This window comes from Psittacula echo (genome assembly GCF_963264785.1).
Source record: "Psittacula echo genome assembly, chromosome: 6".
Classification (NCBI taxonomy): domain Eukaryota; kingdom Metazoa; phylum Chordata; class Aves; order Psittaciformes; family Psittacidae; genus Psittacula; species Psittacula echo.
In genome coordinates, this window is record NC_137743.1 from 35,490,666 (window position 1) to 35,509,911 (window position 19,246).

General features: G+C 41.6%; 1 protein-coding gene across 1 annotated transcript in view; it reads right to left on the reverse strand.

Annotated features, from left to right (window-relative positions):
• Positions 1-1,105: 1,105 nt before the first annotated feature.
• Positions 1,106-19,246, reverse strand: part of NXPH2 (neurexophilin 2) — a gene marked incomplete at its 3' end in the record, with an annotated part of 38,052 nt that continues 19,911 nt past the window's right edge. Inside the window, exon 2 of the mRNA XM_080621057.1 lies at positions 1,106-1,849. Within this exon, the coding sequence (XP_080477183.1) occupies positions 1,106-1,849 (744 nt within the window). The remainder of the gene's footprint in view (positions 1,850-19,246) is intronic.

A 19,246-nucleotide genomic window follows, 5' to 3' on the forward strand; every position in this document is an offset into this window, starting at 1 on the left:
GCACCACTTAAATGGAGTCCTTCAGCTGTATGTAATACTGAATATTTTTACATTGATAGTAGTTGTTTGAAATGTGCTTTATGAGGTGAAGGTGCATAGATTGTTGTTGTTCTCTTTACTTGTCATTGCTTATGTTTTGATTTAATTGCAATGCAATGCTAAGGAAGACAACTGGATGCCATTAAGCAGAAAGCTTGTTGTTGTTTGGGTATTGTCCTTATGCTGTGATGTATTATCCTTGCTACAACACAGTGCTAAGAGGGCTAGACAGCAAAATAATGCTTCCTGTACATGGAAGCCAGCCCCTGCCATAATTTTCAGACTTAAACAGAGATTCTCTTTTTCCAAGGTAAGTGTATTCTCTATCACTGTAAAACTTGTACTGGTGTGAATGTAAACAGTGGAGAAAAATCGAAACCGGGGTGATGTACACCAAACCTGCACACCTGGTGGGTCTAATAAACTAAAGCTCATCAATGTCTAATTACATCATTGCATATCCACAGGTAAGAAGGCTGAAGGAAGAACTACCCACTCTTCACTTCAATGAATACGTACAACTACTACAACTCATAAAAATGCAGATTCCTTAACATTTTTTGTCCCAGAAATAGCACTTTCTCTTAGTATTTGGACTTGATTCCTTGAGCCCTGTGTAACATTCTTTATTAAATTAGTGGGAGATCTGTTTATTTGGATTTTGTATATAAGCATGTGAGAGTCTGCTTCATCATTTGTTCTTTATGTCATCATCTAACATCCCCAGTGAGAAACAGGATCCGATACAAGTAAAAGACATCTCTACCATCAAGTCTAGTTTACAAAACTGGTTTTCAAGATCAATGTTCATGACAGACAGAATTCTGTTTGAATTTTGTCATGAGTCTGCCTGGTAGTTGCCTTATTAATGATGAGAGCTAAAATGCAACAGTCTCAAAGGAAAATTATTGTTACCTAAAAAGTTTGATTATCTACGATACAGCACAAACACCACTACAGTTTTTAAGGATTTTTTAACCTGTTAGGAAAACATGTTCTTCTCCAAAAGGTTAATGGAAATGCGTGTTTTTGAGTGATGCTGTATCTCTAATTACCCACGATCGCATCAGCCAGAGGACAAGTACGGAGTCTCACTATGGTAATTATAATCGGGACAGACCTTTTGTACCAGTTTGTAATCTACGCTGTAGAAAGCAATGTAGATGCAGATAACTTTAAAGGGTTTGGAGCACAACCAGGAGACATGGCTTTGAGTCTGCTCTTGGTAGCAGATCTTTGAAGGATCAAAATTGCACAAGGCAGTTTTTTTAGCGCGGTCTGTCTTTTCATACTCGATTCGGCAGTTGAAGGACTTGGATTCCTTGGTCTCCAGTGTTGACTGTGGAGACGATTCAAACTCAACCACCTTGGAAGGTGGCACCAGGCTTACAGAAACATTTCCTAAACCTGTGGAGTTATGTCGGAAATAAACACTGAAGGTCCCGTTGCCGTGATCGACGATTTTCCCTGTGATGAGGAGGTTCAGCTTAACAGTTTTGATGTTAGAGTGGAAGTCGCCCCATCCAAACATTTTCTTGAATTTCCCAGTTTTTACTATAGGTCTGCGTTTAGTTCGTGTGAGAGATTCCTGAACCTCCGTGATGTTGGACAACCAATCCCAAAAGTTTTCTATACTGTCCGAGTAGGACACCTGGCCGTGTTTCAGTACTGGAGATGGCTTAACAAACAGGCGTAAAGGATTGATGATCCTGGAATGGACCACGTTGTCAACGAGTGTCTCTGCAGCATCCTTGTCTTCCCAGTCCAGCACGTCTGTGGCTTGTACGACTCGATTAGTGTCACAAAATACCTGTTTCAAAGCAGAAAGAAAGAGTTGTGTAAAACTATCAAGATACTAGAGAGCCATTAATACTTATTTTTGCACCAGTAGCGTCTGCACCAGTCCAGCACCATCTTCTGCCCCATGAAAGCTCAAGAATTTTACTCCAAATAGCTGTCAGAAGATGCAAAAAGTTCAGCAGGAGCTGTCCACTGGCACAAATGGATAAATTTCTGGACAGGTTGAGGGCTGTGATGTGCAGGAGCAGACACCCTCTGCTTGCAGATTTGTTAAACAGAAAGATGCCCACGGAAGCTGGAAGATCTGAAAGCAAAGTGGCACCTCTGCTGAGAGATGGGAGCAAAACAGCACAGCAGCATTTCCCGTTCCCCTTTTCTTCTTCTCTTCTCTTAACCTGTCAACTGGTTTAAGCTTAAAATCCTGCCTTGCTCAGCTGCTTCTGGTGTTGTATTTGTGTACTAAACTGTTTATTGTACTTTTGTCTTTCCTGGTGTTGCCTCTTCCATTTTTCCCAACTTAGCATGCCCATTTCTGCTTTTAATTTGAGACAGACAACAAAGGTAATCTTATTTTTGGTTTCTTGGCTTCAGTTGCTAAGCTGCCTGCATTTAGCCAGGCCCAGCCTTCAAGAAGCTCTGAGCAATCCCAGCCGTATCACACATCTCACTATTCAGAAATGCAAGGAGACCAAGCTAAGTCTGATGCAAAATTGTCTGTAATCGGAAAGCAAGTAATTACTTCTGTTAGCAATAGAACAGTGTTAGATTTCAGAGTGAAACACCGAAAGGAAACAGCAGACTTCCAATTTAAGGTAGAGAGACACTGCTCATGTATGCTCTTCCTGCACACTGTGGGAGAGAAGTCCTGTTGAAAATGCAGAACGCTCAAGAGGTCAGAAGCAGAATCTGTATTTCAGCAGGCTAGAAATGACCATATAACTTTTCCTGTTTAATTCCTTTAAGGGTTGACTGTAAGTTTCGGATAATGGCTTTTCAGGATTTGCACTCTTCAGGACTGCCTTATGCTATCATCCTAATGTACAGAGAAACTTTTTCAGCTGCAATTATTCTTACAAAATGTGTGAACAGAACGAAAAGGCACTTAAAATGGAAAGAACGAACTGCCCTCACCCCAGTGAGAAACTGCTGCTGCCTCTTCCTCCTGGCCAAATGCTGCTCACTTTATTATCCATCTTGCAGTGCCAGGGTCCGGATAGAGGGCTTCCAGTATCGCTGCCACACAGGATGGAGCTTTCACTATCCGGCAGGCAACCACAGCAGGATTATGGGGTGGAAGCTTGCCTAAAGCAATCAAAACACTGAGTGCTGATGCTGGGTGGGATGTGCTGCCTGTCTCACTAGGGAAACTGCAATGCTGGGCTTGCTTTTCCCTCTGCTACTCATCCAAAGGGGTCTTTTACGCCTTTAGTTCCTAGCAGTATTCAGCTTCTAGAATATTCTGTTTCTATAATCTTTAATTTTTAGTTTCAATATCTGGCAAAGATCAGAAGCTCTGAAGGGCTTACTCCTCACTGGGGTGTATTCTCTAGCAATAGGCTCTACACTAGCGCCCAAACCCACTTGCCATGTTGTCCTCCTTCATCATCCTTAAGCCAGTAATTAAGATTGGATGTTGAAGGGTGGCCATTGTGGCTATGTTCACAACTCAAATGCTGAGAAAGGTGGCCATCACCATTACTATTGCTAAATAGATCTACAGCTGGATTGAAATGCAGCGGTCAGGTGTGTTTCTGCAGAAGCACAGTATTTTCTTCTTTAGATTAGGAAGGGCGGAAGAACAGACAACAGCAATTGCTCTCAGCCTGAGACCCTGTATGTCAACTTTCTGCCTCTATGCTACATTTTTTATGGCCGAGCTATGAACCCAAGAAAATAGGAGATTCTAATGGAAACAGTGACAGATGCTTATCTGTACCAGCACAAAATAGCGCTGTCATAACGATGCTGGGGGAAGCATCATTTCCGCTGTGATGGAAAGCTCCTGGTGAAGCAATATCATGTTTACGCGTGGATCTTCAGCCACTTTTAAGCCTGCTCCCAATCTCAGAATCAGTGGGGTGATGCTGAGAACAGCTGGCCATCGCCACTGCCAGGGAAATAACTCCCCTGCCACAGAGAAGTGACCCTGTTCACATGAAACAAGAACTGATACACGTTTGCCCATCCTCCACCCCAAAACTGACCTGAGGCCTTTAGAAGCATGGAAGAGGCTTTGCTGCTGTGTTTCTAGATTGTAGCTGGGAGCAGGGGCCTGGCAGTGCTGAGATACCAGAAACTTTTCTCTCTGTTTGCATGGCAAAAGCATCTGCTACTTAAAATGGTAATGACCACCCAAAACTGTGGGCACCCATGGTTGGTGCTGCTGTTAGCAACTGAGCTGGAGGGAACTGCCATTGGAAATTTTAAGTAGAAATACATAGAAATGAAGCCACTCCGTTCACAGGAAGTTCTAATTTTGCTGGTGTCCGCACCCAGCTCTGACTGTCCTCTGGCAAGGGCACAGGGATGCACACAGATCCTTCTGGGCTACTTCTGCAATGTTTACTGAAATCCATGCAATGGCTCTTTGGCATTTCTCCTCTCTCCTTTTATGAAGACATCTAGAGGGCATTGAGTCATGTGCTGCTGGTAATACTCAATGTATGTTTCTTCAGGGGGCTTTCACTCCGAATGAGATAGCGGAGTATTGCTTTTTGAACTGCTTTTTTCAGAAGGCTCTGATATAAAAAGAAGAAATATGCAGGTGTAAGGTTTGGGATGGCTGAGGGGTGGGAAATACTAATGTATGCTAAAACTAGGTGGGTTTGTCACATTGTTAATGTATTAGGGCACAATTATTTCAAAACCATGATGGTGGAATTGCAGAGTTGCATCACGCTAAACTACTGCTTTTAATTATTTATGTGTTACACTGAATGAGATGTAATCATAAGATAATGAAACAGAGCTACAGCAACATAGACTATTTCACGTGGCAATGAAACAGCTTTTATAATATGGGAACATGAAATCATTAATATATTCAATTATAAGTATGTAATATTTGCCTTTAACGCCTAGACAGCAATCACTAGCTACTGCTGAGAGATGTACCTGACACTTGACCTGACTCATTTTTTACCTCCTTCTCCTTGAAATAGTTTGTAGACTGCAGGATTCTCCGATCTCGCTCAGCATTAACTCTTGCTTCATCCGACTTCTTGTTTCACTGATTTCGATACTGGAAGGAGATTCAGAGGCTGACAAAGTTTTCAGCTCCATGGGCTGCAGGGAAGGGGACTGGGCAGGGTCGCACATTTGTTGTGTTTTGCAAATGTTCAGTATGAAGGTGTCTAACAAAGGCCCTCCTGGCTCTGCTCAGTACCCAGCTCAGGAGCAGGAATTGAGGGGGCATTGTTCAGAAATGTGAATAATATTTGTGCTATTTTAATGTAAAACCTTTTTTGTGCATGTGCAGGGATTTGGGTTTTTTTTGCTATTTTGAATAAAGCTTTCTGCACTATATGAGAACCAAACTCTTAACGCTTAATTTTCCTCTATACATCACAAAGGCCTTTCCTTCGCTTGACAGCAGGTTTTTGCTGTTAGCAAGGATGGGCCGATGCTCTTTGTTCAGCTGTTTATTCACACTGGTTAGCAATTTCTGGGCAATAAAAAAATCTGTACTGAAAGAATGCAGCACATGCTGGAAAAAATTACTTCCTCAGCATCTTCCCATTTCACTGTAATGCTTCCCTATAGTGGCAAATATTGCTCGTAGGGTATTTGAAAAAATACTAGCTTAGGGAAGTTAGCATATGCATTTTAATAGATGGCTATTGCTGCAGTTCTCTGCTGCACCTGCATTTCCCATTCCCTCCAAACCATCAATTTCCAAACAGAAGAAAATACCTAATCTTTTTCTGTATTACACAGGCTGTAAAATGTCACCTGGTTACCCTAAAATTTCCATTAGACTGTAGATATCTTCCTGTAAGAAACATACTCTTGGACCCGCCGAGATGCACAGAATTCACAGCACGGCTTGTTGTTTCCTTTTGCTATGTTAACCACAAAAGTGGCTCAAACCAAAGCATGATGTGGTTTATATTCATGGAGTTTTAAACTTCAAGTCACTTTTTTTTCCCTGTGCGCTCCTCTGAAAGATGCTCTTCAAAAACTCTCTCTCCATGAATGATCCTGACCATGGCAGAGAAGCACAGGGTTAAGTAACGCTCCCTGTCAACTGTTTCTGAGAAATGAGCCTGTGTTGATGTGACACAGGTGTCAGTAAATGCTGCAGTTTTTTTCTATTTGTCCAAATAAATTTGGGGTTGTCTGGAACTTGCTGGGCAAAGCAGGTGTGCAGGAGTTCATCATTTTGATGCTTTGGGAATTTTACCCAGGTTATTCGTCAATCACCACAATCATTTCTATAGCTTCACCCTGCCAGGAATCATTTAAACAGTCTTGGTAATTAGCTAAAATAAATAGGTCTGTTGGGATAAACAGCTCTGAAGCACCTCTCGGCTGCTCACTGGTGAGTGTTTTATCCCACTGATGGAGAGGAAAGGGTGGTAGGAAGAAGGTGGTACTCAGTAACCTCCTCCCACCCCCAGTTGTGAAAAACCCACAATGAGGGAGGCTTCCAGGGGTCCCCTCACTCAGCTGCTTCCATCCCTCAGGCTGTAGCTCATGGTTTATATTCTTGTCACTGCTGCAGCAGCACAGGGCACTTCTCAGGCTTCCTCATGTCATCTCAGAACCTCCCTGGCCACCATAACGCAGCATCATTGAGCAGCTGCACAAAACCTCAGTTTGAAGGGGATGGGGAGGGAAGAGAAATAGTTCTGCTTTATCTGGTTGAAAATTCAACAATTTCAACACATTTATCATATTTGAAATAATTTATGTCTTGAAAGGCTTTACCAATTTTGCAAAGCACACATATTAACCAGATAGATACATACAGTGATCCCATATTAGCTTTTTCAGCATCTTACACTTGGAGCCCAGAAAGATTAATAAAAACTCAGCCCATCATCAATTAAATGGAAAAATATAAAATTATGTTCCATTATAGCCTTTTTTTTTTTGGCAAGAAAATGCTGATGGGTTCGAATAATTCATCACAGCAAGCTGAGTTTGAACTTTACTGATTATTAAATACGTTTTTCCCAAAGGCAGAGGCTATGATGGGTTTTATGGCAGCAGATGTGGTAGCTGTCAGGAATGCTTCAAGGAATTCGGGAATTAAGCATCTTCTTTCAACAGGCCTGTACAGAAGAGCCACGTTTGTTCCATCTAGTCACAGACTTATTTTTCAGGATGGTATAAGCCCATGTGCTTTCATAATTGTCAGGTGGATTAGCTTGCATTTATCATCACAGCTTTTGCTAGGAATGAAAGCTGTGAATTAACAACTTAAGCTGCCACACAGAAACATCCTTAAGGATGCCTCGATCTTCAGCTGCCTAAACACATGCTCAGGTTTCTGCTTGTGAATTTTTGATTTTTAATCCCTTCTCCCAAGTATTCTGCTGGGAAGATTTTGGATTCCCCTTGAGAAAACAAAGCTGCACAGGTCAGCTTGCCCCCGGAAACAAGATTTTGCTTTGTACTGAATCACAAATCTTTAATTTCCAAACAGCTTCTGGAATTTGCACTGCTTTCTCCTCCTCCTGACTTTGCTATCAGCTGCAGCTCCCACACAACTACCCCTGTGCCAATGTGAAGGGCTAGTTCATGTTGACAACAGAAAGCTGCATCAAGTGAAAACTGAGTGTGTACTCTGCTTTGTACTCAGCATGTAACATCCTCTCACAGGCTGCAGTTTGTGTTTCTTCTCAGAAAGTGTACTTTAAATTACGTAAGTACAGAGGAGTTGATAGAAGCTGCTTATTAGAAATTGGTTTTCTAAGTTAAGAAGTGTACGTGAGCACCTGCCGATGGTGCTCCCCCAGTCCTGTTGATGCCCACTACCTATGGGGGCAGCCGGTCTGACCCATGGGGAGCCCATGAGCCATCATGTGGCATTTAATCCACCTAGCACTGAGCTGGTGGGAAGGAATTGAGTGAGCAGGGATTTCCTTTTGTCAATTTTCAGAAACAAAAGAAATGACAGCTGGTGGTTGAGAGCGGGGTCTCTGTGCTCCATGTGGCTCTGGAAGCGGTGTCTGTGGTCTGCAGCCTGGGAGAAAGCAGGGGTGCAAGAAGCACACCGGCAGAAGCAGGACCTGAATATTACTGAAGGTCCTGCTGTCAGCTTTATTGGTTAAGCAACCCCAGTTTCATTATGCATTTGTCAAAAGCTGGGAATTAATTATTTTTCCATGTAAATGAAGAGACTCCACAGAAATCGCTGTCACCATTTACCCATGCTGGTGGTGGGATGTGGATACTCAGAGGAGGCTGAATGCTGTAACTGAGGATGCCCTTGCTCTTCAGGCACCCAAAACACTTTTCTACACTTGTACAACCTCTCCCTTGCTAAACTGTAAATAAATAAACACCAGCAAGTTGTGACTGGCTTCCTCCCTCCTGTGGGCAATGCCAGACTCTGAAACACTCTGGTGCAAAGATAAAATTAAGTAAGTCATAAATTCAGAGTTCACCTGCTTGATTCCTCTCTCATTTTAGAATGGATTATAAAGAGGGACTATGGGGATCAGCACCCTGATTTCAGCAAAGATATCCTTTACTTGGGGGAAACAGCAGAGCAGGGAGTGGACTGTCATAGGCACTGATCAGCATAGCTGGGCGACAGCAGAGCACAGACATCTGAAAATCTCCCAGTCACGTCAGGGATGCTGCAATTTGGAAAGTTTTAAAGGCTCATACAGCTACTGCTACTGTCTTTCGCTCAGGAAAGGTGGACAGAAATCCCCTGTTCAATAGCTAATAAAACTGGATTGCTTTAACAATTTTGTCCTGTCTCCTACAGTTAAAACTAAAGTGACAAGCTGCTTCAGCAGCAAAAAAGGCCTTATGATTGAACCTTGCAGCCCATTAAATTTTCTGCTTGTAAATGAATCCTACAGAGAAATTCCCCCCTGCAGAGGGATGCTGTACTAGCATCCCCGCCAACAGAAGGGAAGTGATCGTTGCTGTACCGCATCCTGCTATCACTGACCACTGACAGGGCTTCCTCCATAGCCATTGCTCTTCAGCATCACGGGGAAAGGGTCTGAGTCGTGTGACAGGAAAGTAACAGAAAGAAAATGAGGAACGGTAGGCTGAAACTGTGCGTCAATCTATTAATTGTGAACGTTAATACTTGTCTGAAAGTCAACTAATACTGCTAAACACAAGTACACACTTAAATACCTGAAACAGACACAACAATAAGGGTATGCCTGAAGCTTTCTCTCACTTTTTAGCCTTTTGCCTTTCAAGAGTTTCAGACTGTCACAGAAGGTAAGTCAGAAAACATAAATTGGAAACATGAAAGCCAATGTGCGACTCAGCACTATTTTTCCTCCCTATAATGTGGCAAGTTGCTCTTCTGCTCTCACGGCAGGTGTGCAGGAAGCTAATGAAGTGTGGCTCCTGGCACACTGCTGAAAGGCGCTTTGCCATTTTTCCTCAAAAGATCTGACAGAGAAAGATCTCTGCCTACATCTGTACACAACTAAGGGCTAGGGAAGGCAACAGGTAGAAATCTTGACTTTAATGAGAATGTGAGATGATAACATCCAAATAACCCACGGACAAAAATACAAATTGAAAATGAAGGGGTATTTTGGGAGAAGGATTCAACTCAGGATGCGATTTCATTGCACAGTTTTAAACAAAACAGATACTTCAAACTCAGTATTGTATTTTACAGAAATATAAAAATCACTTTAAAATCCTCCAATTTGTGTGAGAAAGCAAAATAATATTTTACAAATACAGCACTTCAGCAAAGAAACAAAACTGGGGAGGAAGAAGGAGTGAAAATGAAAAGAAAAGCCTGCAAAGATTTCCTTTTTCACAAATGTATTTGTGGAAAGTATGTATGTGCTGCCTTTTCGCACAACCCTGATAAGAAGTTTTAAGCTACATCTGAAGTGTTCCCTCCAGCCTCAACTGGATAAATTGCTTAGAACATAGCTAGCTTTTAAATTTTATCCACGCATTGAACTGATCTACCCTTTTGCTGAGAACAGAAAATTCATTCTGAGAAATGCTTCTTGCCAAAAAATGTGCACCACTGCCATTCTTGAAGACTTAACCTCTTCCTACTTGTTTGGGTTTTGCCCCCTAACTCTGAAATAGAGATCTCTGAGATTAAAAATAGGTAACCCACCATTTGTACATCTGTAGAGTAATGACTCTTACAGTTTTGTCTGAAACTACTACGTAGTTTTCCTCTTTGCTATATATGCATCCAGCTCTTCCTGAAAGGTGGAGAAGTAACATAAATGCAAACCATTCTGTGAATGACCTGAAAACATTTTTGTCTTGTACAAAAAATACTGAATTCAGTTATGATAGACGCAGAAAACTTAGACTTTTTATATATATATGCATATAAATAAATATAAATACATTAAATGTTCAAGACAAATCTTTGTTCGTAACAGGACAGACACGGAAACGCTGCCAAGGAGTGGGTTGGTGATCCACCTGACTGGCTACATGGTGTCTTGAACTGTGCTAGAGATCAACTGTCCTTCAGCAAATAAAATAAAAAGATCGTTGAAGTGTATGACACAGTACTGGAATAACCTAGCTAAGTGGGACTTCTGAAGGACTTCTGCTGACAGATGGCTAAAAGCTGAACTCTGACTTCAAAAATCAATGTGTATTTATTTCAAGAGTAGTTTCGAACCTTGGTAACTGGAAGGGAGAAGATGAAACCTAAGCTGACCATGTGGGTTCCTGATGGAGCAAGTCCAGAGGAGGCCATGAAGATGCTCCAAGGGCTGGAGCACTTCTCCTACGGAGACAGGCTGAGAGAGCTGGGGTTGTTCAGCCTGGAGAAGAGAAGGCTCAGGGGAGACCTTTAAGCAGCTTCCAGTACCTAAAGGAGCCTACAAGAAATCTGGAGAGGGCCTTTGGACGAAGGAAAGTAAGACTAGGACAAGGGGGAATGGCTTTAAACTGAAGGAGGAGTGATTTAGATTAGATATTAGAAGTTGTTCCCTGTGAGGGTGGTAAGACAATGGCACAGGTTGCCCAGAGAAGCTGTGGCTGCCCCATCCCTGGCAGTGTTCAAGGACAGGTTGGACAGGGCTTTGAGAAACCTGGTCTAGTGGAAGGTGTCCCTGCCCATGGCAGGGGGTTGGAACTGGATGATCTTTAATGTCCCTTCCAACCCAAACCATTCTGTGATTCTATGGTGGCCTGTGTCTTCTGGCTGTCCAAGTGCGTCTCAAGTCTGCGGTGGGGGATGTGGCTTCTGGCAAAGGTCTTCAAGCAGGTACCTCTGTTTGGTTCTCTTCTCTACACAACCCTCTCCCTTTCCTTGAAATTCAGGCTGCACTCTTGCAATCTGTTTTGCACTGAGCTTCACTGGTGCTCTACGGACACACGTATTCTCTTCTATGACTGAGACTTCTGCTTTTAAGATGAAGATCTGGCAGTTACTTATTTTTAGAAGACATTCCTGTTCACCTGGAAAGCTTGTGAGATGTCCCAGATGTTTTCAATCTCCACTGAAGTCACCGTGCCACTTGCAGACACTGCTCACAGAAATCATTTTGTTTGGAAAAGACCTTTTAAGATCAAGTTCAACTGTAAACATGACACTACCAAGTCCCACTAAACCATGTCCCTCGGAACAGCGACAGCTGACAGGACTAAGACCTGAACAAGCCTCTTACCAAAAATTGAAACAGAATGCTCAACTCCTTTGCCGAGGCAGCACCTGCTGACCATCCGTCTGTTGAACTTTACAGTTAATAATTTTCCCTCCTTATTTCTTTAATGCCTGGGAGATTTCGCTTTACATTTGCTGAGATCAGTTCATTAAAATACTAATTTCAAACTGTAATTATCTGTTGGTGAGCATTGCCAGTCGAACCAGCAGTAGCACTGATATGCTCTCAGTTTGTAAGAGGGTTCACAGATGCTCAGGTCCCTCGAAGCTCCTAGCAGGAGTCAGGCTGCTACAAGCCAGCTTGCAAGGATTTTTTTAGGGGGTTAATGTTTTAAGAATCATATTTAACCATTAAGACTATTTTATGTGGTAGGGAAAATGCATTAACAGAAAACTGCTGTATCTGTTAGAAATGAACCTGGTTTTACTGAAGTTGTCATCAAGGTTTTGAATGCCTTGTAAATTTAAAATTAAAAATCAATTACTGAACGGCTCTTAATCTCCTCTATGGAGCCGATTCATTTTCGGATGTGAACTCCGAGACCCTTAGTGACCTCCCTCTGCGCTAAATACGACACAGCAAAAGCTGATTTTTCTATCTTCCTACTCATGTGCCATTATTCAATTTTTTACTGCATTATGAAGAAGAGAGTTTTAATAATCGAGCCAGATTAAAGGAATAAAAGGATGCTTCTGGCAAGTTAGAGAGAAACTGTGCATTTCTAGCAGATTTCAAGCTCTGTATTATTACAACGCGTAAGAGATGATTAACAAAGAAAAATATTACAGTTATCTACTCCCTTTGAGAGTCTAACTAATGAACCTCTAACAGCTGCTGTTGAAAAATCAGTAACACCATCACTATCAATTCCAAGACAAAGCACAGCTGACAGATGTTTGAAGTGATAGATCAGGCTGCACAAGGATTAAAATAACAAGCCCCAAATGGCCTTGAAAAGACAAAGGTGCTGCAGCAAACTAGTTTCAAACACTTTGGATACTGTCAAAAGTCAGATCACTGAAACAATTATCTTGCAAAACACTAATGACCAAAGTAATATGTTATGAAAAATCTAACAACGGTGATATTTGAGCCAAGTTTCTGAAAAGAATGGGGTTTACAGTCATTTGTGCTTTTAATGGCAGAACTGAGAATGCTGTTCTGCCCTTCATATTACTCCTGGGAATGAGTTATGAAAAGTACGCACTGGCTTGAAGCATAAAATGTAACTCAATTGCATTCTTGTACATTCTAATTAATCCTACTTTAAAACAAGAAGTTACATTTTAATAGGCAATGAACACCATTATTTAAATAAGGCATAAGATCTTTGTGTTGCTTCACTGCAGGCTGAATCCCCTAACAACCTGTCACTAACGTGATAGAGATGAAGAGCCCATTCCTGGAAGATGTCTTCTGCCTTTAATCGGAGGCAACTGTAGCAAGAGGAGAACAAGCTGAACAAATTCCAAGTTTCTGGATTTTATCTCAGCTTTCTCTGTTAAGTGTGTCTTGTCAGAGGGGCAGGATTCTGCTGGGTCAGGGAGTAAATGCTCACTTTAAAGAATAAAAAAATGCAGCTATTTTCCTGGCATGTGTCCGGCTCTGACAGCGACCCGCGGGAGCAATGGCAGGACACGCTGTGTGGCTGCAGTGCTGTGCAGGGCCAAGCTGAGCTGCCATGTCCCTGGCTAAGCCCAATTCACATCACTGTCACACTGCAGTTTAACCATAGCTTAGGAATACCATGGAGTTCAGCGCGCAAAGCTCCTGGTTGAAAAGAGCTGCCACAAGTGCTTTCTGTGCTGACAGCCTGGGAAAGCTGTGGCCACCCCAAGTCCCTGGGCAATACCCTTCTGCTAAAGATTCTGTTAACTGGGGTTATCCACGGACTCTTCATGATGGCTCTTGAACCCTCCTGGTATTTGAAGAACATGTGTGGATGTATCCAAGAGTCCCTCAGCAGGGATAAGCGGGATTGACTCAATCTCAAGTTCAAACCTTTCTTCCTGAAAACACATTCCATCATTTACTTCAAGCATGATGTTCTTTCTTGGAAATTCTACATCCCATGTGCACTTTTGTTAGTGCACCAGAAAGCGGACAGTCAGCCCCAAGCCATATTTGTAGCATGTCCCCAAGAAAAATATTTCTGCTTAAAAGCTTTGTGATAGAAACACATGTGAATTACAAGAGCATGCTAGACTGCGACTGATACACAGGAAAAGGTGACCTCCTACTCCACAAGAAATGCTATGTGCTGCGGGATGAGGGCAGGGGTACAAATGCTGGGGATGAGGCTGCTTCAGACGACCGGCAGGGAGATGTGAGGATCACACACTGGGGAGAAGCTCCTCCACCTACATCTCTTCAGCGTAGTGGAGGCCCTCTGGGAAAGGCCTGGCTAGTGCTGGGGTGAGCACCTTCCCAGGACTGTGCAGAACAGCCATCCCTTGCTGGGGGTAACAGGCACCCCCTTCTCGCTGCCTTTCCCCACCTGCTCTGGATGAGATAATGCCGTTGCACTGATTCGGGAGGAAGGCAGGGTTGCGGTTTGTTGCAGTTTGTCTCCCTCCCCACCACGAAGCCGGGTGTGGGAGCTGGAAGCCGTCTGCCCTCGCCCCTGCCACAGGAGCAGTGGCGTGCTGGCTCACAGCGTCCCTCCTCCCCGCAGTATGCGTAGCAGACCACTGCAGTTCCCTAAATTAAATTAAAATCTCTTTTCTTTTCAAACCACTTAGCATGAGGTTGCACACTAGGGCACTTTGAGACTTTTTATTGCTGCCTACACACATGCATGCATGCTGCTTTCCTAAAGGAATTACTCTCTTGAAGAAGAGAAAATCATTGACTGAAGCTGCCTTCTTATTAAGTTTTAAGGTGAAACAATATTAGCCTTTGCCTAGCAGCAGCCAGCCACGCCTGCAACCATTGTGCACTGCATAATGGTATAGTAACAGTGACTTCATACTGTAAGGTCCTATTGAAACCCAATTTTAATCCCTTTTAATTTATTCAGCCATCTTTTATGTCCCTGAGAAGAGGAAAAACAGAATTCCTTTCAGCCTGAATTTGTTTGTGCTTTGAAGATTTGTGGAACAGTTTGAGATTAGTTGGTCAAATCTCTTCTAAATTAAAAGCTTTCTAAAACAGAAGCATATTCCTTAGCACTGTTTTTAAATAGAAAACCTTAGCTTTTCTGATTGATTCTTAAAACAGACAAATCAGAATTAGTCATATTCTAGACCAGTGGTAGGTATAGATAAATGTTACTTCCAAAATGAAATTATAGGTTTGACACACTCTAAAAATGACAAGGTACAAATTTGAAATCCAGTCACTGCATAAGTTTTAACAGGTCTTAATTATAAGCTGGTAAATCATATGTCCTGATATAATAAATCCATGACTTGGGTTTAAAAAAAGGAGAAGAGATGAGTTTGATACCTAGTTTGACTGGAAGAATGTCACAACATATGCCTGGCTTGTTCACTTTCCGTAATTTACTGAGATATTTAATATCTAAGATCTCTGTACATGCACTGTAAGAACAGAGAGGATCTGAAGAAAGACAGAATTACATCAGATGAAAATGTTACATTCTAGCACAATAGGAGTTAATACAAATTGCTGTCATTTGCGTATAAAAATATACTTTCAAACCTATTTGCTCCACATATGCCTTATCTATATCAAACAAAAAAGGGAATATATTCAACACATCTTTATATCTTTCAATCTTTCTTTCACTGTGAATTACTGTGCACATAACCCTAAGTATTAATTTGGTCTTATCCCACCATGCATTTGATGCATTTCAATTGGCATATAAAGAATAACATTTTCAGGTTGTATGAAAGAACTGTGCTAGCAGGGTGCTTGCAGCTGGTGAAACAAGCACCAAAAGCACACAAATCACCCACGGGAGAACTGGGGGCAGGGGAAATAGGACTCTTGCACATAGCTTTTAAGGCACACATGTCCAAAATGTATACCCTAGAAAATGTACAATCCTAGAAACAAGGTATCTCTTTGGATGTTTACTAAAGGTGTTTTAGAGGAAAGGCCATATAAAAGCATAACTGTACAAAGTTTTTGCTTTGTTAGCATGAATAATGCAAACTGGAATGCAAATATCAGAGGATACATGTGCTGTAATAGCCAACTGGATCCCAAACCTCTGGCTGCAAAACCTGGGAAGGCCTGAACATGATGAGGTCAGTTTACGTAAGTATCCAACAAGAAATCTCAGCTCAGCTCTATTGACTTGTCTTTCTCATTTTTTTTCCCTGCAAAGTTTAGATAACGTCTACATTATCCACATCCCTACTCCTGGACTTGACCATGCATGATAACAAAACCAAAGTGCTCCTTTTGCACCTCAGGGTTCAAATTTCTTTGGGGACTTTCTCAGTTGACCATAGTCTTGCTCTCCCTATCACATAATGAATTTGCTTCCAAAATGGAGTTTGCTAATTTAATATTTACTCTGAAAAAAGCCACTTCATGGTAATCAGTTCTCGCCACTTTTTAAAAACCAGAACAAACCAGTTCAGAAGAATCATAATTGCAAGTAAGACTTACAGGTCACTGCACAGTTCACGTACTGTCTGAAAAGGTTTAGTGCAAAATAAGGTCTTTTCCATTAAATAGCCAAATTCTGAGTTTGCATAAGAAACCTAATCACAATTTATGAATGGGTTTGGGACTGAATGGTAACAAGTGGCATGAAAAAATCTCTAAATCCAAACAAAATGGGGTTAGGAAGAACGGGTTGTTAAAGCAACAGATATGAGATGTGAGCTGGTAAGCAGAAGGTTCAAGAACTGGTGACGTGTAAGTGAAGTCACACTTAAGAAGCCATTCATTCCTTCTTGTCTCTAATTTCATGCAGAGTGTGTAGATCAAAGAAGGAAGCAAACCGAAATGTATCTGCTGCCTAGACCAAAGTCGGTAATAAGAATATAACAGACAAAAAATTAGCTCTGTTGTAAATATTTTAAACTGCCCCCTGTAGATACAAAAGGTGGTTCTACAGAAACAGGAAACGTGTTGCCCTATGTGATCGATTTCAGAGATTATCTGAAGTCTATAAATATGTATGTGCATGAATGAATCTGTAATAAAAATGTAATTTTATCCATCTCTGAGGCCAATAAACCGTGTTACATCAAATAACATTTCAACTAATGATGCCTATGAAAGTGCCAGTTGCTTGTGAAGAACCATTTCAGGAAGGGCTTGTCTGTCCTACCTGCCCACAATGCTGCAGGGATAAGAATGAAGGCAGCACAGCCCCATGCCAGTTCCCTGTATGGATCACCCACCAGTACAAACTTAATCTGGACAAAGCATGACCACCAAATTAGCCAGAGTATATGCACAGTAGTTTGCTATGGATTCTGGTTCAGAAATTTGTAAATAAATCAGGTTCATCTGTTCTTCTTGGCTAGGGTTGAAGCAGTGAACCTTCCAGCTCCTGTCTGAGGTATAGCAGCTTCTTCCATCCACAAGCCACGTACAGAGGAAAGCAGGATGGCTGGACTCACAGTGAGAAACAAGAATTGTTATCACCTACATTCAGAGAACAAGAATCTTGAATACACTACTTCACTACACTACTTCACTGAACAGAGTTGCTATTTCCAAATCATGCTCCAGAAATATCCTGGCAGATCTCTGTCCAGCCAGGAAAGGGCAACACCTTATTAGTGTAGATCAGATGTATGTGGCTCATGTTCAACTTTGCTTAGGGCTCAGCTGAATTTCAGCAAGAATTCTGATAGCTGAATATGGATCAAAATGCCTAAACAATTTTGATGTGCACTTCTCTGTTGCTCAATACTCAGGAGGAAATGCTTTCTCCAAGGTGCCAACAGCATGCTTCACTTAGCTGCTTTTTCTGCTTTCATCTTTATGGTCACTATTTAGGATAAATGTAGCACAGATTGGAGAGAGGAGAAGTTGCTACACTGCTGGTTTGCTCATCTCTCTGGTTTGGGATGCTTCCTTCTTGGCCTCATAGCCAGACTGTGATGTTCAATTGTTCCTCTGTTCTCAAGGCATGAGAGCTGCTCCTGCTCAGGTCTGAATCTGGGAACCAGGGGTTGGCTGCACACCAAAGATTCCCTGCTTATTGTATTTCTCATTGCTCCTATCCCACCTGGTGCTGTACATTGGGAGCACATCACTAATGCCAGGCTTTGCATTAAGGATAGCCAGTCTCCTCTTGTGTGTCCTAGCTTATCATAGAAACCCTCTCCTTCCCCCCTGTTGGTGAATAGGCATTCAGGTATGTACACACAGAACTAAGAGAAATCATTTAATTTGGAAGAATGTAAACACTTTAAGGCCAGATATAGTCTGATGTTCTACATTTTAGAGACCTTAGATTTCCTTTATATTAAGTCCAGAGCTAAGTATACTATACTCAGGTCATTTTTTGTAATAAACATCTTGCACTTTGCATGACTGTATGAGGAAAACATTCCCTACCAGAAATTAGACCTATGCAGCCATCCATGAGTTTCAGCACAAAGTAACTGGAAAGCATGTTGGCTGCAGATTCAGCTTCTCCCGTCTCACAGCTACAGGCTAGACTCATGCAAATAACTGACATGTGTGACTGTGACAAAAGCAAATTATAATACCAGGTAGTCCTGACAGAAGATACACCACTGCAGGTCAAGGATAGCTAACAACTGCCTTTAGTTTTAATTATTTTTATTAAGTGATAAATGAATGGACAAGATATATGTGGCTTTTATTGCTCTACCCATGGCTTAAACCAAGTATCTCTTACTGTTTGCTGTGGCTAATATTACAATTAAACCTTGGTATACAGACTGGGATTTTATAAAAATACAACCCCTTCTCAGCTGTGCTACACAGAATAATTCTTACAGAACCATTCTTTTTCTGGTTTCCTCCATGTCAATATTCTTTACAGAGCAAACAGACAGAGGGAATCAAATCACACAACCTACAAAAGGAGTGAAGGACCTTACTTGCTCCCAGTAGTGAAGTAGTGTTAAGACTTGAAGCTCATTTCCTATTTTTTGTGTTCGTAATACAGTCTCTAAACAGCGCATTATCTCACATACCAGATGTGCAGTGGTATCTAGGTACAACAGGGTGCAGTAAGTATGGAATTTCAGCCCTATTTCTTCTTTTATGTTTTAAGTCAAATCTTTACTCTGATTTTAATTTAGGTTTTTGTCTTGTTTTCTGTGTGCTTTGAAGGGTGGGAGAAATGTGGGGAGTTGGCATTCAATTACAGGAATGGAAAAATAAATAATCTAGGACTCAGAACATCATAAGTTAACAGCACAAGAGAAATCAACATCTAAACCTCTAACTTCATTTAAACTGGTGTAAAACTACAGTACAGAAACAATTTGTGCTGATGTGATTAACTCCACTTAAGTGTAACTTGCCCGCAAGACTCTTGGCTGACACACCAAGCTGCATTTGGAACTGAAATAAATTGGAAAGATCTTGAAAGTTATTTGAACCACTGTCAAATGCTATTGTGAAAATACTGTTTGTATATTTAGTAATTTGAACACATTGCAATAAATAAGTTCATTACTTTTATGTTA